Below are 25,254 nucleotides of genomic sequence, written 5' to 3'. Positions count from 1 at the left end.
GGGGATATCCGGGTGGGGGAGGGGCTCCGGGGGTGTCCCCGGGCCCGGGGGTGTCCCTGGGGGGGTTCTGGGGGTCCCTGGGGGTCCCTGGGGGTCCCGAGCGCCGCCGCCTCCCCCCCGCGCCCGCCAAAGCCGCGGCGGCCCCGCCCGCGCCGCTTCCCGCCTTTCCGCCGGCCACGCCCCCCGCGCCGCCGCCCATTGGCTGAGCCAGGCGTGACGTCAGCGGAGACGCGGGAGATCCCTTAAAGTGATAGGGACACTACCGGGAACCGGCAGCGGGGGTGGGATCGGACATTGGGGACCGGGACCGGGACCGGGACCGGACCGGGACCGGGACCGGGACCGGGACCGGGACCGGGAGGGATAGGGACAGGGACAGGGACAGAGACCGGAGATTGGGATCGGGACACTGGGGACCGGGACTGGGACCGGGACAGGGACAGGGACAGAGGATTGGAATTGGGACATTAGGGACAGGGACGGGGACCGGGACCGGGGATGGGATCGGGACATTGGAGACCGGGACAGGGACAGGGACAGGGACAGGGACAGGGACAGGGACAGGGACCGGGGATTGGGATCGGGATCGGGACAGGGACCGGGAGAGGAACCGAGGATTGGAACTGGGACATTGGGGACCGGAACCAGGGATTGGGATCGGGACAGTGGGGACAGGGACCGAGGATTGGAATAGGGACAGCGACCGGGACCGGGGAGTGGGACCGGACTTTGGGGACCAGGATCGGGGGTTGGGACCAGGACCGGAACCGGGATCACGACCAAGGACCGGGACTGGGACTTGAGACCGGGACCGGGATTGGGATTGGGATCCAGGACCAGGGATTGGAATGGGAACAGGGATCGGGACCGGGGACTGAGATTGGGATCGGGACCGGAACCAGGACCGGGACTGGGATTAGGACTGAGATTGGAATAGGGACTGACATCGGGACCGGGATGGGGTCGGGATCGGGCCCGGGACACCGCAGGCTCCGCCCGGGATGCTCGGGCAGTACCGGGACCGGACACCGGGACCGCAACCGGACACACGGGGGTCACGGGGGGACACACGGGGGTCACGGGGCTCTCGGGGGTCACGGGGCCCGCCCGCCGCACACGCGGCCCGCACGAGCGGCCACACGCACCGGGAGAGCCCCGGGGGCACGGAAACGGCCGGAGAGGAAAGATCGGGGTCCCCCCGTGTCACCCCCCGGGATCGGGGACCCCCCGTGCCATCGGGGTCCCTTTGTGTCACCCCCGGTGCCATTGGGGTCCCCCCGTGCTGCCCCCGGGATCGGGGTCCCCCTGCGTGTGCAGAATTGGGGATCCCCCCCTTTTGTCATGATCGGGGTCCCCCCCGTGTCACCCCCCAGGATTGGGGTCCCCACCCCCCTCGATGCCCCACTGGGGGTCTCCCACTCTCCCTAAACTCGGGGACCCCCTTGAGTGCCCCTCCCCCCCGTGTGCAGAATTGGGACCCCCCCCATTTTCCTCCCCATGGCTCTGTCACCCCCGACCCCCCAAATCCCAAATAACCCCAAAAACCCCAAATAATCCCAAATAATCCCAAATGCGCATCCCTGGGGTCTCCAGGATGGGGGGGGGGCGCCTCCCAACACCCCCTCGGCGATCTGGGGGAGAGGGGGTCCCCATGTCCCCCCCAAACCTCTATGGGGGTCCCCATATCCCCTCTACCGCCCCAAAACCCCCTCACCGATCTGGGGGGGGGGTCCCAATGTCCCCCCCAGACCCCCAAACCCTGAGGGGGAGTCCTTATGTCCCCCCCAAAACCCCCTCAGCGAAATGGGGGGGGTATCTCTGTCCCCCCCAGACCCCCAAAACGGTCCTAATGTCCCCCCCCAGACCCCCAAAATTCCGCGGGGGGGTCCCCATGTCCCCCACCCCCCCCAAAACGGTCCCAATGTCCCCCCAGACCCCCAAAACTCTGGGGGTCCCCATGTCCCCCCGCACCGTGTGACCGCGGGTGGCCCCACGTGGCCCCTGCGCGCGCCCCCCTATTTAGGGGGGAGGGGTTATGCAAACGAGCACCCCTTTTTGGGGGGGAAGGGGCGGGGTTATGCAAATGAGCTCCCCTTTTTGTGCCGCCGCCGCCGTGCCCATCGCCTCTGGCCGGGCCGAGCCGAGCGAGGAGCGGGACACGAGCGGGGACCATGAGGGGGCTCGGGGCCGTCGCGGTTTTGGGGGCGCTCCTGCTCCTGGCTGAGGCTCAGCGGCGTAAGTCGGGGCTTTTTGGGGGCGGGGGGCGCCCAGAGTCCCATCTTTTGGGGTTTTGGGGTGCGGAGCCCCCCGTCAAAGGGAAATCCTTCACGGAGCTGCGTTGTACCCCGATAATCCCCATTTGGGGAGATTGGGGGGTCCTCAGGGCTGGTTGTGGGTTCGGGTTAGAGGCGTAAATTGGGGTTTTTGGGATGTGGGGGTGTCCAGGGCTTCATCCTGTGGGGGTTTTGGGGTGCAGAGCCCCCCTTAAAGGCAAATCCTTCACAGAGTTGGGTCGTACCCCGATAATTCCCTTTGGGGTGGTTGTGGGGTCTCTGGCGGTGTTTTTGGGGTCCCTGGGGATGGTTGTGGGTTCGGGTTAGAGGTGTAAATGGGTTTTTTGGGGAGTGGCGAGTGCCAGGAACTTCATCCTGTGGGGTTTTTGGGGTGCAGAACCCCCGGTTTTTGAGTGGGGGGGAAATGGCAGCCCCCGTGTGAGGGGGGACAGGGGGGATTTGGGATTGGGGCCACAGGGGGAACCTGAGAGACCCCTAAAAACTGGGGGGGCACGAGGGGACTCTGCAGCTCTCCAAGACTGGGGGGGCCCTGCAGCCCCCCGACCCTGGGGTAACCCGGCAGCCCCCGATCCTGGGGGGGCTCTGCACCCCCCGAGCCCGCGCTGTTCCCGTCCCTCCCTGTCCCATCCCATCCCGGCCCGGCCCGGCTCAGCTGAGCGTCACATGCAGCAGCTTTGGGGCCATGTGACGGCTTTGCCCGCGCGTGGCTCGGCCCGAGCTCCGTCACGAGGGCCCCGAGTCCCCCCCGGGTCCCCCCAGGGTCGGGAGGACACCCCAGGGGTGGGGAGACACTTGGGTCCTGTGGGGGGGACACTGGGGACATTGGGGACCTCACTGACCACTGAGACTTGGGGACATGGGGGACCTGGGAGTGTCCTGAGAGTGGGGGACATTGGGGACCTCACTGACACCTGAGACTTGGGGACATGGGGGATGTGGCAATGTCCTGGGAGTGGGGGACAATGGGGATATTGGGGACACTGGGGACCCGACAGCTCCCCAGAAACAGGGGACATGGGTGGACATGACAAACCCCCGAGAATGGGGGACACAGGGGACACATGGGACCCTTTGTCCCCCTGAGCATAAGGGACATGTTGGGGACATGGGGGACATGACAACCCACAAAAATGGGGGACATGATGGCCCCAAAAATGGGGTAGATGGGGGACATGACAAACCCCTGAAATGGGGACATATGGGAGCACTGATCCCCCAAAAACGGGGACACTGGGGGACACGACAGCCCCCAAAAAATGGTGGCACGTGTGACACGGAGCCCTGATGGCGGTGTCGCTGTCGCCGTCCCCGCAGGAGCGCCGGGCCGGGGCCGGAGCCGCGGGCAGAGCCCGGCGTGGAGCGGGCGGCCGGCGCCGTTCGGCACCTGGGACACGGCGCTGTACCCGCCCTGGCAGCGCGGCGGCCGCGACTGCTGGCGAGGTGAGTGCCACCCCCGGGGCCGTGTCACCTGCCCGGGACAGCCGCGTCACCTGCCCGAGGTGGCCGTGTCACCCACCCACAGTGACCGTGTCACCCAGCCAGACCAGCAGTGTCACCGATGGGATGTGGCCGTGTCCCTGACCCCTCCCTGCTGTTGTCCCCGCACAGGTGGCGATGTCACCTTCGACATCAGCAACGACGCGCCGACGCTGGCGGGCGCCCAGGCCACGTTCTCCATCGCCCTGCGCCTGCCGGGCACCCAGCGGGCGCTGCCCGACGGCCGCGTGGTCTGGGGGCAGAACTGCACCGTCAACGGTCTGAGAGCCCCGAACGCCCTGGAACCGCCCTGAAACTGCCCTGAAACCATCCCAAACCATCCCTAACCATCCCAAAACCACCCCAAACCATCCCAAAACCAACCTGAAACCACTCTGAAACCATCCCAAACCATCCCAAACCACCCCAAACCATCCCAAAACTGCCCTGGAACCGCCCTGAAACTGCCCTGAAACCACCCTGAAACCATCCCAAACCATCCCAAACCACCCCGAAACCACCCCCAAACCATCCCAAACCATCCCAAAACCACCCCAAAACCACCCCAAAACCAACCTGAAACCACCCCGAAACCATCCCAAACCACCCCAAACCATCCCAAACCATCCCAAACCATCCCAAAACCGCCCTGAAACCATCCCAAACCATCCCAAAACCACCCCAAACCACCCCAAAACCACCCCAAACCATCCCAAACCACCCTGAAACCATCCCAAACCACCCCAAAATGTCCCCTCATCCCTGGTGTCCCCAGTGTCCCCCTGGTGTCCCTGGTGTCCCCAGTGTTCCCTCATCCCTGGTGGCCCCAGTGGCCCTCATCCCTGGTGTCCCCAGTGTGCCCTCACCCTGTGGTGTCCCCACAATGTTCCCTCATCCCCTGACCCGTGTCCCCACAGCCGCTGTGCCCTCACCCTGTGGTGTCCCCACAATGTCCCCGATGTCCCCTGACCCGCTGTCCCCACAGGCACGCAGGTGGCCCAAGGGGACCCGGTGTTCCCGGAGCAGCCGGACGCCACCGGCACCTTCCCGGACGGGACCCCCCTGCCCCGGGGCCGGCGGGGAAAGTTCGTCTACGTCTGGTGGACGTGGGGTGAGTGAGGTGGCACTGCTGTCCCTGGGGTGGCACTGCTGTCCCCGGGGTGGCACTGCTGTCCCTGGAGTGGCACCGCTGTCCCCAAGGTGGCACTGGCAGGTGCTGGATGGGCTCAGGGTGGGCATGGCCATGGTGGCACTGTCCCGATGGTGGCACTGTCCCCGGGGCGGTACTGGCAGGTGGTGTACATGGTGTCCCCATGGTGACACTGTCCCCACTGTCCCCGCTGTGGTGGCACTGTCCCCGCTGTGGTGGCACTGTCTTGATGGTGGCACTGTCCCCATTGTCCCCATTGTCCCCAGGGCAGTACTGGCAGGTGCTGGACGGGCCAGTGTCCCAGCTCACAGTGGCACTGTCCCCATTGTCCCCATTGTCCCCAGGGCGGTACTGGCAGGTGCTGGACAGGCCAGTGTCCCAGCTCACAGTGGCACTGTCCCCATTGTCCCCACTGTCCCCATTGTCCCCATTGTCCCCGTTGTCCCCAGGGCGGTACTGGCAGGTGCTGGACGGGCCGCGGTCCCAGCTCACAGTGGCACTGTCCCCATTGTCCCCACTGTCCCCATTGTCCCCACTGTCCCCGTTGTCCCCAGGGCGGTACTGGCAGGTGCTGGACAGGCCAGTGTCCCAGCTCACAGTGGCACTGTCCCCACTGTCCCCGTTGTCCCCAGGGCGGTACTGGCAGGTGCTGGACAGGCCAGTGTCCCAGTTCACAGTGGCACTGTCCCCACTGTCCCCATTGTCCCCATTGCCCCATTGTCCCCATTGTCCCCGTTGTCCCCAGGGCGGTACTGGCAGGTGCTGGACGGGCCGCGGTCCCAGCTCACGGTGGACACGCAGGGGGTGCCGCTCGGCTCCTACACCATGGAGGTCACCGTGTACCACGCCCGGGGCCGGCAGAAGTTCGTCCCCATCGGCCACGGCAGCAGCCAGTTCAGTGTCACCGGTGGGTGACACCGGGGGGAGGATTTGGGGTGGGAAATGGGGCAGGGGGCGTGGGGGGAATGGGACAGGGGGATTTGGGGCAGGGGTGGTGGGTGAAGGGCTGCAGGTGACATTGGGTGTGGGCGGCACTGGGTGCAGGTGACACCAGGTTTAGGTGACATTGCGCGCTGGCACTGCAGGTGACACTGGGTTTTGGGGCTGTGGGTGACACTGGCTGCAGGTGACAGTGCAGGTGACACTGGGCACAGGTGACACTGGGCACAGGTGATATCACACGCCACTCTGTGTCACTCCACTGCCCGTCCCCATGCTGTCCCCAACTGTCCTCACACTCTCACCGTGTCCCCGCGCTGTCCCCAACTGTCCCCAACTGTCCCCCCACCCCTCACGGTGTCCCCGCGCTGTCCCCGCAGACCAGGTGCCACTCTCGGTGGCGGTGTCGCAGCTGCAGGACGCGGCGCTGGCCGTGCCCGGGGACGGTCGCTTCGTGCGGAACCGCGCGGTGGCGTTCGCGGTGCGGCTGCACGACCCGAGCCGGTACCTGCGCCGCGCCGACGTCTCCTTCTCGTGGGACTTCGGCGACCAGAGCGGGACCCTCATCACCCGCAGCGCCACTGTCACCCACACCTATCGCGACATCGGCACCTTCTCGGCCCGCCTGGTGCTCCAGGCTGCCATCCCGCTCAGCCCCTGCGGGCCCAGCACGGCCCCCGCGGCCACCACCGGCAGCGGCACCGAGCCCGCGGCCACCACCGGGAGCGGCACCGAGCCCGCGGCCACCACCGGGAGCGGCACCGAGCCCGCGGCCAGCACCGCCACCCCCGCCGCGGGGGGACAGAGCACGGCGGCGGCGGCCAGCGCGGGTAAGGGGGGCGGGAGGTGTGAGGTGGGGCGGGTGTTCGGTGTCCCCGGTGTCCTGTGGGGGGTGGGACAGGTCGGTGTTGTCACAGCCCCTGATTTGTGGCGCCGGTGTCCTCAAACCCCCCAGAGCCAGCACGATTTGTAGTGTGTGTCACCAGTGTCCCTTCACCCCACAGTGTGTGTCACCATTGTCCCCTCACCCCATAGTGTGTGTCACCAGTGTCCCCCCCGCCCCAGACTGAGTGTCCCCAATGCCCCTCCACACCCCAGAGCCACCCCAATCCATAGCGAGTGTCCCCAATGTCCCCCCACCCCCCAGCGTGTGTCACCAGTGTCCCCCTGCCCCATGCGGTGTGGCCCCAATGTCCTCTCACCCGCCATCCCATAATTTGTGTCCTCAATGTCCACTACCCCATACTGAGTGTCACCAGTGTCCCCTCACCCCCCAAAGCCACCCCGATCTATAGTGTCTGTCCCCAATGTCCCCTCACCCCAAAATTTGTGTCCTCAGTGTCCCCCCACCCCGCAGAGCCCCCAGATTCCCCCAATGTCACCGAAGGGGACACAGAGCACCCCCAACACTGCAGCTGGGGGTGCCGGGGGGTCCCAAACCAGAGGTGACCCCAGCCCGGACTCGGGGGTCCCTGGGTGACCCCAGCCCCGCTGTCCCCGCAGCCCCCGCAGCCTCCGGGGAGCCGGCGGAGCCCACGGGGGGCTCGGCAGCGGAGCCCTCTGTCCCCGCTGTCACCGAGCCCTCTGTCCCCGCTGTCACCGATCCCGCCGCCTCCGCGGCCGCCGCCACCGAGCTCTCGGTCCCCTCCGTCACCTCCAGCACCGCGCCTGTCGCCTCCTCCGCGTCCCCCGCTGCCGCCACCGCGGCCGGGGCCGCCTCTGTCCCCTCTGTCCCCGCGCTGGAAGCGACAGCGGCTGCAGGTGGGTGCTGGCCCGGCCCGGGGGCGGGGACACGTCGGGGATGTCCCCAAGGGCTCCGCTGTCCCCTTGTCCCCGCCCAGCGTTTCCCGCGTGTCCCCGCAGGTGCGGCGACAGCCGGAGGCGCGGGTGACGTCACAGCTGCGGCCACAGCTGGATCGGCCACAGCTGGATCGGCCACAGCTGGATCCGCCCTGGATGCCACCGCTGCGGCCACGCTCGCTGTCACCGCAGATGCCACCATAGAAGCCACCGTGGGAGCCAGCGCTGCGTCCCTGGCCGCTGCCACAGCTGGAGCCACATCTGGCCCCACATCTGGCACCACAGCCCAGCCCCTGGCGCTGGTCAAGCGCCAGGCCCCGGTGGAGGACGTGCCCGGCTGTGTCCTGTACCGCTACGGCACCTTCGCCACCCAGCTGGACATCGTCCGTGAGTCCCGGGGGTCCCGGGGGGTCCAACCGGGGGTTCCCCACCCCGCTGACCCCCCCTTGCCCCCCCCAGAGGGCATCGAGAGCGTGGCCATTGTGCAGGTGGTGCCCGAGGGCGGCGGCGGCAGCAGCGTGGAGCTGACGGTGACGTGCGAGGGCGGGTGAGTGGGGACGGCAGAGGGGACAAAACCCCCAAAAACGGGCCCAAAAATGAGCCCAAATCCCCCCAAAAACTGCCACCAAACCCCCAAAAACGGGCCCGTAAATGAGCCCAAATCCCCCCAAAAATGAGCCCCAAAACCGGTCCCAAAATGAACGCCCCCCAAACCACAACCCCAAACAGCCAAACCCAAAACCCCAAAGTCCCCGAAACGGACCCAAAAAACCCAAACCCCCCAGCCAAATGGCCTTGAAATGACCCCAAATCCCCCCGACAAACACCCACCCCTAAAAGCCCCTCCCCAAAACACCTAAAACCCCCAACAGCCAAATCCCCAAAATTATCCCAAATCCCCCCCAAACTGCTCCCAAACCCCTCAAAAATGGTCTCAGAAATGACCCCAAGCCCCCTCCAAATGAACCCAAATCCCCCAAAACGTACCCGAAACCACCAGAAATGGCCTGAAAATGGCCCCAAATCCCCAAAATTATCCCAAATCCCGCCAAAACGGCCCCAAAATCCCCCTCAAAACGGTCCCAAAATGACTCCAAATCCCCAAAAACTATCCTAAAGCCCCTCCAAACAGCTCCAAATCCCCAAAATGATCCCAAATCCTCCCAAAAACTGCCCCCAACCCCCAAAAACGGTCCCAAAAATGACCCCCAAATCCCCCTAAACGGCCCCAAAACGGTCCCAAAAATGACCCGAAAACGGCCCCAAAAATGACCCCAAATCCCCCTAAACGGACCTGAAACAACCAGAAATGGCCTGGAAATGGCCCCAAATCCCCAAAAACCACCCTAAAACCCCTCAAAACAGCTCGAAATCCCCAAAATGATCCCAAATCCCCCCCCAAAACTGCCCGAAAACCCCAAAAACAGTCTCAGAAATGACCCCAAATCCCCCTAAACGGCCCCAAAACGGTCCCAAAAATGACCCCAAATCCCCCTAAACGGCCCCAAACCCCCCAAACCCCGGCGCAGGGTGCCCTCGGAGGTGTGCACGGTGGTGGCGGACGCCGATTGTCGCACGGCCGAGGCGGAGTCGTGCTCGCCGGTGTCGCCGTCGCCGCCGGGCTGCGAGCTCGTGCTGCGCCAGGACTTCAACCGCAGCGGCCTCTTCTGCCTCAACGTGTCCCTGGCCAACGGCAACGGGCTGGCCGTGGCCACCACGCGCGTGGCCGTGGGAGGTGCGACGCGGGGACAGGGTCCCTGAGGTCCCCTGGGTGTCCCCTGGCTGGGATCGGGCTGTCCCTGCTCCGGGGAGCTGGCGCCTGGCCGTGCCTGTGGGAGGTGTGACACGGGGACAGGGTCCTGGGATGTCCTCAATGTCCCCTGGGTGGCACCGGGTGGTTCCTGCTCTGGTGAGTGACAGGGACATGGGGGCAGGGTCCCTGAGGTCCCCTGGGTGGTTATTGAGCTGTCCCTGGCCTGGAGGAGGTGGCACCTGGCCGTGGCCACCACGCATGTGGCCGTGGGAGGTGCAACACGGGGACAGGGTCCCTGAGGTCCCCTGGGTGTCCCCTCGGTGTCCCTTGAATGGGGCTGGGCGGTTCCTGCTCCGGGGAGGTGACAGGGACACGGGGACAGGGTCCTGGGTGTCCCCTGGGTGTCCCCTCAGTGTCCCTTGAATGGGGCTGGGCAGTTCCTGCTCTGGGGAGGTGACAGGGACACGGGGACAGGGTCCTGGGTGTCCCCTGGGTGTCCCCTCGGTGTCCCTTGAATGGGGCTGGGCGGTTCCTGCTCCGGGGAGGTGACACAGAGTCCTGGGGATGTCCTCAATGTCCCCTGGGTGGCACCGGGTGGTTCCTGCTCTGGTGAGTGACAGGGACATGGGGACAGGGTCCCTGAGGTCCCCTGGGTGTCCCCTCGGTGTCCCTTGAATGGGGCTGGGCGGTTCTTGCCCCGGGGGAGTGGCAGGGACACGGGGACAGGGACTGGGGGATGTCCCCAAGGTCCCCCGGTGGCACTGGGCTGTCGCTGTCCCCAGGAGCCGCCCCGGCCGGCGGTCACACCACGCTGTTCGTGGGGCTCGTGCTGGTGGCGGCTGTCCTGGGCACGGCCGCGTACGCCTACAGGTGAGGGGACATCGGGGACACTGGGGGGACATCGGGGGCACTGGGGGGATTGAGGACACTGGGGACATCGGGGACACTGGGGACAGTTGGGGGGACATTGGCAGGATTCAGGACCTCGGGGACATCAGGGACACTGGGGACCCTGGGGACACTGGGGGGATTGGGGGGATTTGGGACACTGGGGGCATTGGGGGGACACTGGGGACATTGAGGACATTGGGGGTGGGGGGGACACTGGGGACACTGGGGACATTGGGGACAGTGGGATGATTATGGACACCGGGGACACTGGGGACATGGGGGAGACATCTGGGGGATAGTGGGGACACTGGGGACATTGGGGACACTCCTTATGGGGTGGAGGTGACACCGTGGGGCTGGGGACACTCTCTGTGGGGTTGGGGACACTTTTTTTATGGCATTATGGGGTTCTTATGGGGTTGGGGACACTCCCTATGGGATGGAAGTGGCTCTGTAGGCTTGGGGACACTCCCTATGGGGTTGGGGACATGGGGGACACTTTATGGGGTGGAGGTGACCCCGTGGGGTTGGGGACACTCTGTATGGGGTTGGGGACATCGGGGACACTTTATGGGGTGGAGGTGACCCCGTGGGGTTGGGGACACTCTGTATGGGGTTGAGGACACCGGGGACACTCTCTATGGGATGGAAGTGGCACTGTGGGGTTGGGGACACTCTCTATGGGGTTGGGGACATTGGGGACACTTTATGGGGTGGAGGTGACCCCGTGGGGTTGGGGACACTCTGTATGGGGTTGGGGACATCGGGGACACTTTATGGGGTGGAGGTGACACCGTGGGGCTGGGGACACTCTCTGTGGGATGGAAGTGGCACTGTGGGGTTGGGGACACCGGGGACACCCCTCGGCGAGGCGGTGACACCGTGTCCCCCCCCCCTGCCCCCCAGACGAGTCAAGTCCCCGTTGCTGTCCCCGGTGTCCCCTCCCGGCCGGGCCCGGCCGTGGCTGTCCCCAAACGTCACCGCGGCGCGGCGGCTGCTGCAGCGCGCCCTGGGCGCGGCGCCGAGCGGCGAGAGCAGCCCCCTCCTCCGGGCCCGCTCGCTCTAGGGACCCCCGCCCCAAAACCCACCCCACAAACCCCCCCGGAGCTGGGGACACGGTTGGGGACACGCGTGGTGGCCTTGGTGGCACCGGGATTAAAGCTGCGATGTGCCCGCGGCTCTGGCTCCGTGTGATTTCGGGGAGGTTTGGGGTGGATTTTGGGGGGTCCTGGGGGGGGCCTGGAGGAGTTTGGGGGATTTAGGGGGTGTCTGAGGGGATCCAGGAGGGTTTTGGGGGGTCTTGGGTGGATTTTGTGGGATTTTTGGGGGATCTGGTGGTATCCAAGGGGGGATTTGGGGGGATTTTGGGGGGCTCTGAGGGGATCTGGGGTGGTTTAGGGGGATCCTTGCTTGGGGTTTGGGGTGTCTGGAGATGTTCCAGAGGGGTTTTGGGGGATTTGGGGGCGTTTTGGGGGGTGTCCGAGGGGGTCCAGGGGAGGTTTGGGATACCCGGGGGTGTCCAGGATGGGTCTGGGGAGAATTTCGGGGGGATTTTGGGAGGATTTTGGGATATCTGGGGGTGTCCAGGAGGGGTTTGGGGGGGATTTTGGGATGGTTTTGGGGGGGGGCTCTGAGGGGATCCAGGGAGGTTTTGGGGGTTTTGGGGTGGGGTTTGGGGGGTCTTGGGGGATTTTGGGTGGGTTTTGGGGGGTTCTGAGGAGATCCGGGGGGATTGTGGCGGGATCTTGGGTGGATTTTGAGGGATTTTGGGGGGTTTTGGGGTATCTGGGTGTGTTCTGTGGTGGTTTTGGGGGGATTTTGGGGTGCCCTGGGGGGTCCCAAACGGCGAGAGCAGCCCCCTCCTCCGGGATCCCTCTGTCCAGAGACCACCGCCCCAAAAAGAGCGACCACACCCCCCTAATTTACATAATAATAAAGACCTCTTTGACTAAATTCTCTAATTTCTTGATTTCTTAATGGCCACACCCTTGCGTGACCACGCCCACACGGTTTACATATAAACGATAGCCACGCCCCCTAATTTTCATAACAAACATCTATTTTGACCGCATCTTGAAATTTCCATATATGTTAATGACAGCACACATTCTGTGACCACACCCCCTAATTTCCATATCAACAAATGTCCACGCCCTCTAGTTTGCATACTAATTAAAAGTCATGTCATTAATTTTGGACACATCCTCTAATTTCCATACCTGTCAATGGCCACGCCCAATCAACTACTACTGGCCACGCTTCATATTTAACTAATCGACCACGCCCCTTAATTTCCATACAATTTACACATCACATATGGCCACACCCGCTGATTACCATATGGCTCTATTACCACGCCCCCTAATTACCATATGAACAATCTCATTCCCGCGCTTAGCCCCGCCCTCTAATTTCCATATCGCACATTTGGCCACGCCTCCTTTTTGGCCACGCCTCCGTTTTGGGCCACGCCCCCGAGGCCGCCGTGCCGCCCCCGCCGCCGCCTTTGCGTCACTTCCGGGGCGGCCCCGCGGCGCGCGCGCAAAGATGGCGACGCCCTATGTGACGGACGAGACCGGTGAGCGCGGGGGGGCCCCGCGGCCTGGGGGGGCTCCGGGACCCCCCCGGGGCTGCCCCGCACCCCCCCCAAACCCGCGCGGGGCTCCCGGGGGCGGGAGCGGCCTAAAGGGGGGGTGGGGGGCGGGACCCCCGTGAGGGGCCTGAGGGGGGGCGGGGGTTGTGAGGGGAGCGGGGACCGAGGGGTTTGGGGAGGGGTCCGTGAGGGGTTTGGGGTCCCCGGGAGGGGTTTGGGGTTTTTGAAGGGGGGTTGGATTTGAGGGGGGGTCCGGGGACCCCCGTGAGGGGCCTGAGGGGGTTGTGAGGGGGGGCAGATTTTGGGGGAGGGGTCCTGGAGGTCTCCATGAGGGGTTTGGGATCTCTGAGGGAGGTTGGATTTGGGGGGGTGGTCCCAGGACCCCCCTGAGGGACCTGGGTGGGGGGTCCGGGGTTTGTGAGGGCGGGGGGGGTCCAGGTTTTTGGGGAGGGGTCCTGGAGGTCCCCGTGAGGGGTTTGGGGTCCCCATGAGGGGTTTGGGGTCTGTGAGCGGGGGGGTCTTGGGACCCCCGTGAGCGTCTCCGGCTTGGGAAAGCCTAAAGGGGCTTCGGGGGGTCCCGGGGTAGTTTTTGGGGAGGGGTCCAAGAGGTCCCCGTGTGGATTTTGGGGTCCCCGTGAGGATTCGGGGTCCCCGGGAAGGTTTTGGGGGCTGGGGGGGGGCTGGGGGCGGTTCTGGGGTATTTGGGGAGGGGTCCTGGGGGTCCCTGAGGGGGGGTTGGATTTGAGGGGCTGTCCCAGAGTCCCTGGGGTGGCCCTGGGGGGTCCCCGGGAATGTCCCCGAGCCCCCCTGGGGGTCCCAGAAGGGTCCCCTGGTACCCAGGGTTGTCCCCACAGTGTCCCCAGAGTGTCCCCGTGTCTGTGGAGGTGTCCCCATGCTGTCCCCAGATCCCCACACTGTCCCTGCACTGTCCCCGTGGTGTCCCTGTGTCCCCACAGTGTCCCTGCACTGTCCCCATGGTGTCCTCACTGTCCTCATTGTTCCCAGCTGTCCCCACGCTGTCCCCACAGTGTCCCCACTGTCCCCAGCTGTCCCCACGCTGTCCCTGCCCTGTCCCCATGGTGTCCCCACAGTGTCCCCACAGTGTCCCTGCCCTGTCCCCACGGTGTCCCTGCCCTGTCCCTGCCCTGTCCCCATGGTGTCCCCACAGTGTCCCTGCCCTGTCCCCACAGTGTCCCCACAGTGTCCCCACAGTGTCCCCACAGTGTCCCTGCCCTGTCCCCATGGTGTCCCCACGCTGTCCCTGCCCTGTCCCCACAGTGTCCCCACTGTCCCCACGCTGTCCCCACGCTGTCCCCACAGTGTCCCCACGGTGTCCCCACGCTGTCCCTGCCCTGTCCCCACGGTGTCCCCACAGTGTCCCCACAGTGTCCCCACGCTGTCCCTGCCCTGTCCCCACGGTGTCCCCACGCTGTCCCTGCCCTGTCCCCATGGTGTCCCCATGTCCCTGCCCTGTCCCCACGGTGTCCCTGCCCTGTCCCCATGGTGTCCCCACGCTATCCGTGCCCTGTCCCCATGGTGTCCCCACGCTGTCCCCAGGCCGGTACATCCCCTCCACGCAGCGCCCGGACGGGACGTGGCGGAAGCAGCGCCGGGTCAAGGAGGGCTACGTGCCCCAGGAGGAGGTGCCCGTGTGAGTGGGGGTCCTGGGGGGGTCCTGGGGGGGTCCTGGGGGGTCCCAGGGGTGTGGGATGGGGACCTGGGGGTGTGGGGAGGGGTCCTGGGGGGTCCTCACAGTGTGGGGAGGGGTCAGGTCCCACCCAGGCCTGGCTCTGGGTCCTCTCTGGGTCCCCCAAACCCCACAAATCCCTTCCTGGACACCCCCAGACCCCTCATATCCCCCCCAAACCTCTCCTGTTCCCCCCCAGACCCCTCCTGTCCCCCCTACACCCCTCAAATCCCCTCCAGGACCCCCCCAAACCTTCCCAGGACCCCCTCAAAGCCCTTCCTGTTACACTCAGACCCCCCCAGGACCCCTCCAAACCCCTCCTGTCCTTCCAGGACCCCCCAAAACCCCTCCTGTCCCCCCCAAAACCCCTCCTGTCCCCCCCAAACCCCTCCTGTCTCCCCCAAAACCCCTCCAGGACCCCCCAAAACCCCTCCAGGACCCCCCAAAACCCCTCCAGGACTCCCTCAGACCCCTCCTGTCCCCCCAAACACCCCCTGACCCTCTTTATTTGATATTCTTTTATTTTATTTTGGTTTTTTTTCCTTTTTTTTTCCCCCCCCCGTCCACCTTCTCCACCCCGTCCAGCTACGAGAACAAATACGTGAAATTCTTCCGGAGCAAACCCGAACTGCCGCCGGGTTTGAGCCCCGAGGCCGCCCCTTCCCCACCGGGCCGAGGGACCCCCGGGAGGCCCGAGGGCGGCTGCGACCCCTCCCCAGCTTTATCCAAAAGCGCCCGCAGGAACCTGAAACGCAAAGAGAAAAGGAAACAGCAGCAGGAAAAAGATCGGGAAAACCACGGGGACGGACTGAGCCAGGAGCTGGAAAAAATCGGGCTGGGAGGAGGAGGAGGAGGAGGAGGAGGAGGAGGAGAGAGCGAGAATGGAGGAGGAGGAGGGACAGCGGGAGGGGAGAAAAACGTGGAAAACGCCGGGAATTCCGGCAAGAATTCGGGGAAAAATTCCGGCAAGAATTCTGGGAAAAATTCAGCAGATTCTGGGAAGAATTCGAGCAAGAATTCAGCAGATTCTGGGAAGAATTCGAGCAAAAATTCAGCAGATTCTGGGAAGAATTTGAGCAAAAATTCAGCAGATTCTGGGAAGAATTCGAGCAAGAATTCAGCAGATTCTGGGAAGAATTCAGCGAATTCCGGCGAAAACCCCGGGATTAAATCGGGGAATAATTCCGGGAATAATTCGGGGAGTAACACTGGGAATTCCGGGAGTAATTCAGGGGGTAATTTGCGGGATAATGCCGGCAATAATTTAGGGGGTAACCTCGGGAATTGCGGAGCTAATTCCGGCAGCGATCGGGGCAGTGAGGCGGCCGGGCTGCGGCCGGGCAGCGCGGGCAGCGCGGAGCGCGGCCGCCGCATGAAGAGCCTGCGCAAGAAGCTGCGGCAGGTGCAGGAGCTGCAGCTGCGCCTGGAGCGGGGCGCGCTGGCCGAGCCCAGCCGCGAGCAGCTGGACAAGCTGGCCCGGAGGAGGGCGCTGGAGGAGGAACTCAGGGCGCTGGAGCTGGACTCGTAAATTTGGGGGTTTTGGGTTTTTTTTTTGGGGGGGAGTTTGGTTTTTTATTTTTTTTTTTTTTTTTAAAGGTTTTTTTAAATTTATTTTTGATTTTTTTTTCGGTTTTTTTTTTCCCCTTTGGTTTATTTTGATTTTATTTGAATTTTTTTTTTTTTTTGTTTTTTTTTTGTTTTCTTTTTATTTTCTTTTTATTTTCCTTCTATTTTCTTTTTATTTTCTTTTTATTTTCTTTTTATTTTCTTTCTATTTTCCTTCTATTTTCTTTTTATTTTCTTTTTATTTTCTTTTTATTTTCTTTTTATTTTCTTTCTATTTTCTTTTTATTTTCTTTTTATTTTCTTTTTATTTTCTTTTTATTTCCTTTTATTTTCTTTTCATTTTCTTTTCATTTTCCTTTTCATTTTCTTTTTATTTCCTTTTGATTTCCTTTTGATTTTCTTTTTATTTTCTTCTTTTGATTTCGTTTGATTTCCTTTTTATTTTCTTTTTATTTTATTTCGATTTCCTTTTCATTTTATTTTGATTTTATTTCAATTTATTAACGTTTATTTTGGTTTATTTTTGTTTCATTTGACCTTATTTTGTTTTATTTTACCTTATTTTCTTTTCTTTTACTTTATTTTCTTTTTCTTTATTTTTCTTCATTTCACTTTATTTCATTCTGTTCCATTTTATTTCATTTTCTTTTTTTGGTTTCATTTCGTTTTATTTCACTTTATTTCATTTTATTTTAATTTAATTTAATTTTTGTTTTATTTTGTTCCATTTTATTTCTTTGTTTTTTTGTTTCATTTGTTTTTATTTTATTTCACTTTATTTCATTTTATTTTACTTTTTTTTACTTTTTTTGTTTTATTTTGTTTGATTTAATTTTATTTCATTTATTATTTTATTTTGTTTTTTGGTATTTTTCTGTTGTTTTCTTTTAAATTTTAATTTTTTTCATTTAAATTTTTCTTCGTTTTAATTTTCTTGATTTTTCGGTTGATTGATTGATTTTTTGGTTCCTTTATTTTAATTTCCTTTCTTTTTCAAATTTTTGCATTATTTTATTTTCATTTAATATTTGTTCATTTTCATTTTAGTTTTTTTATTCTTTCATTTTATTTCACTGATTTATTTTTGTTTCTTTTATTTTTTGTTTTGCTTTTTTTTATTTTTTTGTCCTATTTCTCTTTTTGTTTTTTTTTTTCTTTTAATTTTTTTCTCTTTTTTTTTTCCATTTATTTCAATTTTTTCCCTTTTTTTTCCTTAATTTTATTCCATTTTTTTTTCCTTTCCACGCCCTTCATCCCGACTTCTCTCCCTCTTTTTAACGGGATTTAAAACTGGGGTGAAAAAACCCCAAAACCGGGGCCGTGCCCCCTCCTCCCTCTCTCTGTGTCGCCGCCCCCTCCCCAAATTTTCTCTTTTTTGTCTTTTTTTTGTTGTTTTTTTTTTGCTTTCATTTTTCAGAGCGGTGGAGGAATAAAAAAATCCGTGACCCAATGGGGGTCGGGGTCCTTGGGGGGATTTGGGGGGTTTGGGGGGGGCAGGAGAGAGCCCAGACTGGGAGGAACTGGGAGGAGAAACTGGGAGGAACTGGGAGGTGAAACTGAGAGGAACTGGGAGGAGGGGAATGGGAGAAACTGGGAGGAACTGGGAGGAGAAACTGGGAGGAGAAACTGGGACAAACTGGGAGAAACTGGGAGGAACTGGGAGGAGGGGAATGGGAGAACTGGGAGGAACTGGGGGCACTGGGAGAACTGGGAGGGGAGGAATGGGAGCGCTGGGAGGGGGCACTGGGAGCACTGGAAGAACTGGGAGGGGGCACTGGGAACACTGGGAGCACTGGGAGGGAGCACTGGGAGCACTGGGAGGGGGCACTGGGGGCACTGGGAGGGGGCACTGGGAGCACTGGTGGGCACTGGGAGCACTGGTGGGCACTGGGAGCACTGGCGGGCACTGGGAGAACTGGGAGAGGGCACTGGTGGGCACTGGGAGCACTGGTGGGCACTGGGAGGAACTGGGAGCACTGGTGGGCACTGGGAACACTGGGAGGAGGAACTGGGAGCGCTGGGTCCCACCGCGGTGACGGGACGGCGGCGTTGCCCCTTTAAGAAGCGTTACCCCTTTTAGAGGCGTGCCTCTAACAAGTTAGGGGGCGTGGCTATGCAGATTTAAGGGTGTTGTCAATACCGTAAGGGGCGTGACCATATCCATTTAAGGACATGCTTATGCCGATGAGGGGGCGTGGCCATTGCCTTTTAAGGAAAGCGCCGCGCGCCCCTCGCGCGTGCTGCCCCACCCCGGAAAGGGGCGTGGCCAGCGCGGCGGCGGGCGGAAAGCGGAAGTGCGGCCGTGAGGGGACCCGGGGGGGGGCGGCGGCGCGCGACACCCCCCACCCGCCGGTACCGGCGTGCTGAGTCCCGAACCCTCCCGGAACCACCCCCGGAACCACCCCCGAACCCTCCCGGTACCGGCTCGGTGAGTCCTGAACCCCCCCGGAACCACTCCCCGAACACTCCCGGTACCGGCGTGGTGAGTCCCGAACCCCCCGGTTCCGGGGCTCCGAGCGTCCGGGGGTCCCACGGCCGGTTCAGGGGGTCCCGGTGCCGGTGTAGGTGTCCCCGGGGTCGGTGAGGGGGTCCCGGGGCTCGGTTCGGGGGTCCCTCCGGGGCTCAGGGGGTCCCTCCGGGTCTCTCCGCGGTGTCCGGTGCCGGTCCCGGGGTGCTGACCCCGCTGTCCCCCCGCTGTCCCAGGGATGGCCGTGACCTGAGCCCGGTGCGATGGAGCGGCCCCGGTACCGGGAGGCGGCGCCCGGGGGCAGCGGGCCCGGGGGAGGCTCCAGCGCCGCCTGGAACGGGACCTGCGGCCGCCCCCACAACGGCACCGGCACCGGCACCGGCACGGCGGGGAGCGAGGACGAGAGCGGAGAGCGCGACACTCCTGTCCCCGGTCCCGGGGGTGTCCCCAACACCGAGAGTGTCCCCAGAACTGGGAGTGTCCCCAACCCCGGGACTGTCCCCGGTCCCTGGAGTGTCCCCAGCCCTGAGCGTGTCCCCAACTCCAGGAATGTCCTCAGCTCCAGGAGTGTCCCCAAGACCGGGACTGTCCCCAGCCCTGAGCGTGTCCCCAACACCAAGAGTGTCCCCAACTCTGAGTGTGTCCCCAAACCTGACACCCCCAGGAGTGTCCCCAGCCCTGGCAGTGTCCCCACCCCTCAGGATGTCCCCAACCCCGAGGATGTCCCCACCCCTCAGGATGTCCCCAACCCCAGGACTGTCCCCAGCCCCAGGACTGTCCCCAACCCCGAGGATGTCCCCAACCCCGAGGATGTCCCCAACCCCGAGGATGTCCCCAACCCCAGGACTGTCCCCAGCCCCAGGACTGTCCCCAACCCCGAGGATGTCCCCACCCCCAGGATGTCCCCAACCCCGAGGATGTCCCCAACCCCAGGATGTCCCCAGCCCCAGGACTGTCCCCTCCCCCGGGGCTCACTGCGGCTGCCGCTGCCCCCCGGCCGCTCCCCCGAGCCCCTCCCGGGACCTCCCGTGCGGCCTCGGCTGCCGCCACCGCCGACCCCCGGAGGACCCCGGCGACCCCCGGCGCCAGCGCCGCGGCGACCCCGGCGACACCACCGCGAGGGGACAGCGGGGGTCCCTGCGGGTGGCCCGGGCGGGGGCCGCGCTCTGCCTGCGCCTCCTCGGGGCTCTCCTGGCGCTGCTCTTCCTCCTCCTCCTCCTCCTCCGCTCCTTCATCCGCGGCGCCTGCGCGGGGCTCCGCCGCTCCCGGGAGCTGCTGGGCGAGCGGTTCCGCCGGCGGCCGAGCCGCGGTGGTGGCAGCGGCGAGGAGGAGGTGACACGTTTGGTGACAATGGCCGAGGTGGCCGAGGAGGAGCTGGACCCGTTCCGGGTGCTCGGCGTGGAGCCCACGGCCACGGACACCGAGCTGCGGCGGGCGTACCGGAGGCTGGCAGTGCTGGTGGGTGTTGGGGACATCCCCCGGGAGGGTTGGGGACACTTTGGGGACATCCTGGCGACGCTGAAGGCCGTGTCTCGGCAGGTGCACCCCGATAAAAGCCGCGACCCCCGGGCGGAGGCGGCGTTCAAGGTGCTGCGGGCGGGCTGGGAACGCGTGAGCAGCCCCGAGAGGCGGCGCGAGTACCAGGCGTGAGTTTGGGGTGAAATCCCCAACTTTGGGGCGGGAATATCAAACTTTTGGGTGCAAATCCCAAATTTTGGGGTGGAAATATCAAATTTTTGGGTGCAAATCCCAAATTTTGGGGCGGAAATATTGAACTTTTGGGTGCAAATCCCAAATTTTGGGGCGGAAATATCGAACTTTCGAGTGCAAATCCCAAATTTTGGGGTGGGAATCCTGGGGTTTGGGGTGGGAATCGTGGGTTTGGGGGGGGGTAAATCCCAAATTTTGGGGTGTAAATCCTGGTTTTGGGGTGGGAATCCCATATTTTGGGGTATAAATCCCAGGTTTTGGGGTGTAAATCTGCTTTTGGGGTGTAAATCCTGCTTTTGGGGCCGGGCGTGCGAGGCGTGAGCAGGGGGGAACCCCAATTGGGGTGGCAGGCGTGAGTTTTGGGGTGAAATCCCCAACTTTGGGGTGGAAATATCAAATTTTTGAGTGCAAATCCCAAATTTTGGGGCGGAAATATCAAATTTTTGGGTGCAAATCCCAAATTTTGGGGCGGAAATATCAAATTTTTGGGTGCAAATCCCAAATTTTGGGGCGGAAATATCGAACTTTCGAGTGCAAATCCCAAATTTTGGGGTGGGAATCCTGGGGTTTGGGGTGGGAATCGTGGGTTTGGTGGGGGGGTAAATCCCAAATTTTGGGGTGTAAATCCTGGTTTTGGGGTGGGAATCCCATATTTTGAGGTATAAATCCCAGGTTTTGGGGTGTAAATCCTGCTTTTGGGGTGTAAATCCTGCTTTTGGGGTGGGCTGGGAGCGCGTGAGCAGCCCCGAGAGGCGGCGCGAGTACCAGGCGTGAGTTTGGGGTGAAATCCCCAACTTTGGGGTGGAAATATCAAACTTTTGGGTGCAAATCCCAAATTTTGGGGCGGAAATATCAAATTTTTGAGTGCAAATCCCAAATTTTGGGGCGGAAATATCAAATTTTTGAGTGCAAATCCCCAATTTTGGGGCGGAAATATCGAACTTTCGAGTGCAAATCCCAAATTTTGGGGTGGGAATCCTGGGGTTTGGGGCGGGAATCGTGGGTTTGGTGGGGGGTAAATCCCAAATTTTGGGGTGTAAATCCTGGTTTTGGGGTGGGAATCCCATATTTTGAGGTATAAATCCCAGGTTTTGGGGTGTAAATCCTGCTTTTGGGGTGTAAATCCTGCTTTTGGGGTGGGCTGGGAGCGGGAGCAGCGCCCCAGGTCGAAAGTACCAGGCGTGAGTTTGGGGTGGAAATCCCCAATTTTGGGGCGGAAATATCAAATTTTTGGGTGCAAATCCCAAATTTTGGGGCGGAAATATCAAATTGGGTTTTGGGGAAATATCGAACTTTTGGGTGCAAATCCCAGATTTTGGGGTGTAAATCCTGGTTTTGGGGTGGGAATCCCATATTTTGGGGTATAAATCCCAGGTTTTGCGGTGTAAATCCCAGGTTTTGGGGTGTAAATCCTGCTTTTGGGGTGGGCGCTGGGAGCGCGTGAGCAGCCCCGAGAGGCGCCGCGAGTACCAGGCGTGAGTTTGGGGTGGAAATCCCCAATTTTGGGGCGGGAATCCCAGGTTTTGGGGTGGGAATCGTGGATTTGGGGTGGTAAATCCCATATATTGGGGTGTAAATCCCATATTTTTGGGCGTAAATCCCATATTTTGGGTGTAAATCCCATATTTTGGGGTGTAAATCTCATATTTTTGGCTGGGAATTGTGGTTTCGGGGCAGCGGGATCTCCAGTTTTGGGTGCAGAATCCCAGGTTTTAGGGGTGGGAATCCCATTTTCTGGGGTTGGAATCCCATTTTTCGGGGTGCCCATCCCATATTTTGGGTTCTAATTCCCATGTTTTGGGGTATTAATTCCCATTTTTTGGGGTCGCAGGAAGCAGCTGGCGCAGGGGGAGCTGGCGCGGGCGCTGGGCGCGTTCCTGGGCCGGCTGCAGGAGGAGCTCAGGGACGCCATGGACGCCATGGGCTGCACCCGCTGCGGGGGGCGCCACAGGTGGGGACACCGTGGGGACACCCTGGGGACACCGTGGGGACATCTGGGACACTGTGGGGACATCTGGGACACTGTGGGACAATGGGGACAGTGGGGACAGTGAGGGTAGTAGGGACACCATGGGCTGCATCCGCTGCGGGGGACGCCACAGGTGGGGACACCGTGGGGACACCTGGGACGCTGCAGGGACAATGGGGACAGTGTGGCACAATGGGGACAGTGGGGACTGCAGGGACAATGGGGATAGTAGGGATGCCATGGGCTGCGCCCGCTGCAGGGGGACGCCACAGGTGGGGACACCGTGGGGACATCTGGGACACTGTGGGACAATGGGGACACTGTGGGACAATGGGGACAGTGGGGACAGTGAGGGTAGTAGGGACACCATGGGCTGCACCCGCTGCTGGGGACGCCACAGGTGGGGACACCGTGGGGACATCTGGGACACTGCAGGGACAATGGGGACAGTGTGGGACTGCAGGGACAATGGGGATAGTAGGGATGCCATGGGCTGCGCCCGCTGCAGGGGACGCCACAGGTGGGGACACCGGGGACAGCGGAGGACAGTGGGGACAGCAGGGGACACCACAGGCATCAGGGACAGCGGGGACAGCTGGGACACTGTGGGACAATGGGGACAGTGGGGACAATGGGGGTAGTAGGGACGCCATGGGCTGCGCCCACTGGAGGGGACGCCACAGGTGGGGACACCGTGGGGACACCTGGGACGCTGCAGGGACAATGGGGACACTGGGGACAGCTCTGGGGGGGACGTTGTGTTCTAGAGGGGCTTGGGGCGGTGGCGTGTCCCCAGGGCTTGGGGTGACACTGTGTCCTGGGGACTCAGAGTGACATCATCGTGTCCTGGGGGTCTCACCGTGTCCCTGGGGGTGTCACCGTGTCCCTGGGGGTGTCACCGTGTCCCCAGTGTCCCCACGGGCGGTTCCAGCTGGACAGGGACCCCTGTGCTGTGCCCTGGGGGTGTCACCGTGTCCCCAATGTCCCTGAGGATGTCCCCAATGTCCCCACAGGCGGTTCCAGCTGGACAGGGACCCGCGCGGTGGCCGCTGGTGTGGCCCGTGCGGGGGGTGGCACGCGGCCGAAGAGGGTGACCTGTGGGCAGAGTCCAGCCTACTGGGCCTCAAGGTCACCTACCTGGCCCGCATGGACGGCCACATCTACGATGTCACCGGTGAGGGGACACCTGGGGGGGGGCACAGCCGCAGAACGGGGGGTGACACACATGGAACGGGGGGTGACAGCTCCCTGGGGTCACCATGGCCAGGGGACACCATGACCTTGGGGACACCATGATCATCTCTGAGGGTGTTTGGTGTCACCATCCTGGGGGTCTCTCCGGTGTCACCATGACCATGGGGACACCATGACCATCCCTGGTGTCACCATGACCAGTGGACACTATGCCCAGGGGTCCCTGGTGTCACCATCCCTGGGGTGTCCCTGGTGTCACCATGACCACGGGGACACCATGACCATGTCTCTGGTGCCACCGTGACCGAGTGTCCCCTGTCTGTCCCCAGAGTGGGCGGGCTGCCAGCGCGTGGCCATCTCCCCGGACAGCCACCGTGTCCCCTACCACCTGTCCTTCGGCGCCAGGACGGCCACGCCGGCCGGACGCCAGCGGTCAGTGCTGGGGGGTGTCCTGGGGTGTCCTGGGGGTGTCCTGGGGGTGTCCAGGGTCTGGATGTCAGCGGTCAGTCCTGGGGGAGGAGGTTCCAAAGGTGCCCAGGTGTGCCCAGGTCCATCCAGGTGTGCCCAGGGAATGCCCAGGGAATGCCCAGGTGTGCCCAGGTGTGCCCAGAGGGTGTCTAGGGAATGCCCAGGTGTGCCCAGGGAGTGCCCAGGTACATCCAGACAGTGCCCAGGTGTGCCCAGGTCCATCCAGGTGTGCCCAGGTGTGCCCAGGTACATCCAGACAGTGCCCAGGTGTGCCCAGGGGGTGCCCAGGTGTGCCCAGGGAATGCCCAGGTGTGCCCAGGTCCATCCAGGTGTGCCCAGGTGTGCCCAGAGGGTGTCTAGGGAATGCCCAGGTGTGCCCAGGTGTGCCCAGAGGGTGTCCAGGTGTGCCCAGGGAATGCCCAGGGAATGCCCAGGTGTGCCCAGGTCCATCCAGGTGTGCCCAGAGGGTGTCCAGGTGTGCCCAGGTGTGCCCAGGGAATGCCCAGGTGTGCCCAGGTCCATCCAGGTGTGCCCAGGTGTGCCCAGGGAATGCCCAGGTGTGCCCAGGTCCATCCAGGTGTGCCCAGGGAATGCCCAGGTGTGCCCAGGGAATGCCCAGGTGTGCCCAGGTCCATCCAGGTGTGCCCAGGTGTGCCCAGGGAATGCCCAGGTGTGCCCAGGTCCATCCAGGTGTGCCCAGAGGGTGTCCAGGTGTGCCCAGGTGTGCCCAGGGAATGCCCAGGTGTGCCCAGGTCCATCCAGGTGTGCCCAGGTGTGCCCAGGGAATGCCCAGGTGTGCCCAGAGGGTGTCCAGGTGTGCCCAGGGAATGCCCAGGGAATGCCCAGGTGTGCCCAGGTCCATCCAGGTGTGCCCAGGTCCATCCAGGTGTGCCCAGGTGTGCCCAGGGAATGCCCAGGTGTGCCCAGGTCCATCCGGCCGTGCCCCAACCCCTTTTTTCTCTCCCCCCAGGGCCCCCCCCAAGGGCAGCCCCCCGTCCCCCGCTGACCTCCAGGATTTCCTGGCCCGCGTTTTCCAGGGAAATCCGGGCCCGGAGGCCGGGGGGGCTTTCCCCGCCCCCCCCGGGGCTTCGGGACCCCCCCAGGGACCCCCCCAGCCCCAGGGGGGCCCCCCCAGGGGGGACACGAAGCACAAGAGGAGGAAGAAGGGGCGGCGGCCGCTGCCGCGCTGAGGAGACCCCCCACCCCCCCCAAAAAAAAAAAAAAGGGCTTGGAATAAAAAAATCTATTTTTTTTTCTTTTTTTCCGGGTTTTTTAAAGAAAATCGAGTGGTGGTTTT

At 61.9% G+C, this 25,254-nt stretch overlaps 3 protein-coding genes across 3 annotated transcripts; all 3 read left to right on the top strand.

The window, feature by feature from the left end:
- The first annotated feature begins 2,120 nt into the window (after positions 1 to 2,120).
- PMEL (premelanosome protein) lies at positions 2,121 to 11,465 on the top strand. Its single transcript, XM_030967260.1, has 12 exons — positions 2,121 to 2,235; positions 3,609 to 3,734; positions 3,903 to 4,049; positions 4,756 to 4,881; positions 5,666 to 5,827; positions 6,240 to 6,689; positions 7,363 to 7,620; positions 7,723 to 8,046; positions 8,119 to 8,206; positions 9,189 to 9,394; positions 10,195 to 10,282; positions 11,210 to 11,465. Exons 1-12 carry the CDS (start codon positions 2,172 to 2,174, stop codon positions 11,367 to 11,369), a joined length of 2,199 nt encoding a protein of 732 aa, XP_030823120.1. The 5' UTR covers positions 2,121 to 2,171; the 3' UTR covers positions 11,370 to 11,465.
- A 1,350-nt stretch (positions 11,466 to 12,815) lies between these two features.
- Positions 12,816 to 16,114, top strand: PYM1 (PYM homolog 1, exon junction complex associated factor). Its single transcript, XM_030967261.1, has 3 exons — positions 12,816 to 12,881; positions 14,454 to 14,547; positions 15,169 to 16,114. Exons 1-3 carry the CDS (start codon positions 12,851 to 12,853, stop codon positions 16,109 to 16,111), a joined length of 1,068 nt encoding a protein of 355 aa, XP_030823121.1. The 5' UTR covers positions 12,816 to 12,850; the 3' UTR covers positions 16,112 to 16,114.
- A 2,373-nt stretch (positions 16,115 to 18,487) lies between these two features.
- Positions 18,488 to 25,152, top strand: DNAJC14 (DnaJ heat shock protein family (Hsp40) member C14). The gene is made up of 8 exons (XM_030966990.1): positions 18,488 to 18,577; positions 18,853 to 19,381; positions 19,461 to 20,074; positions 20,156 to 20,262; positions 22,158 to 22,277; positions 23,309 to 23,469; positions 23,819 to 23,921; positions 24,928 to 25,152. The coding sequence occupies exons 2-8, from the start codon at positions 18,880 to 18,882 to the stop codon at positions 25,145 to 25,147; spliced, it is 1,827 nt and encodes a 608-aa protein (XP_030822850.1). The 5' UTR covers positions 18,488 to 18,577; positions 18,853 to 18,879; the 3' UTR covers positions 25,148 to 25,152.
- The last annotated feature ends 102 nt before the right edge of the window (positions 25,153 to 25,254 follow it).

This window comes from Camarhynchus parvulus, chromosome 29, assembly GCF_901933205.1.
Source record: "Camarhynchus parvulus chromosome 29, STF_HiC, whole genome shotgun sequence".
In the NCBI taxonomy this organism is placed as follows: Eukaryota; Metazoa; Chordata; class Aves; order Passeriformes; family Thraupidae; genus Camarhynchus; species Camarhynchus parvulus.
The sequence above is the reverse complement of the archived record's forward strand: the minus strand, read 5'-3'. Positions and strand labels throughout refer to the sequence as shown.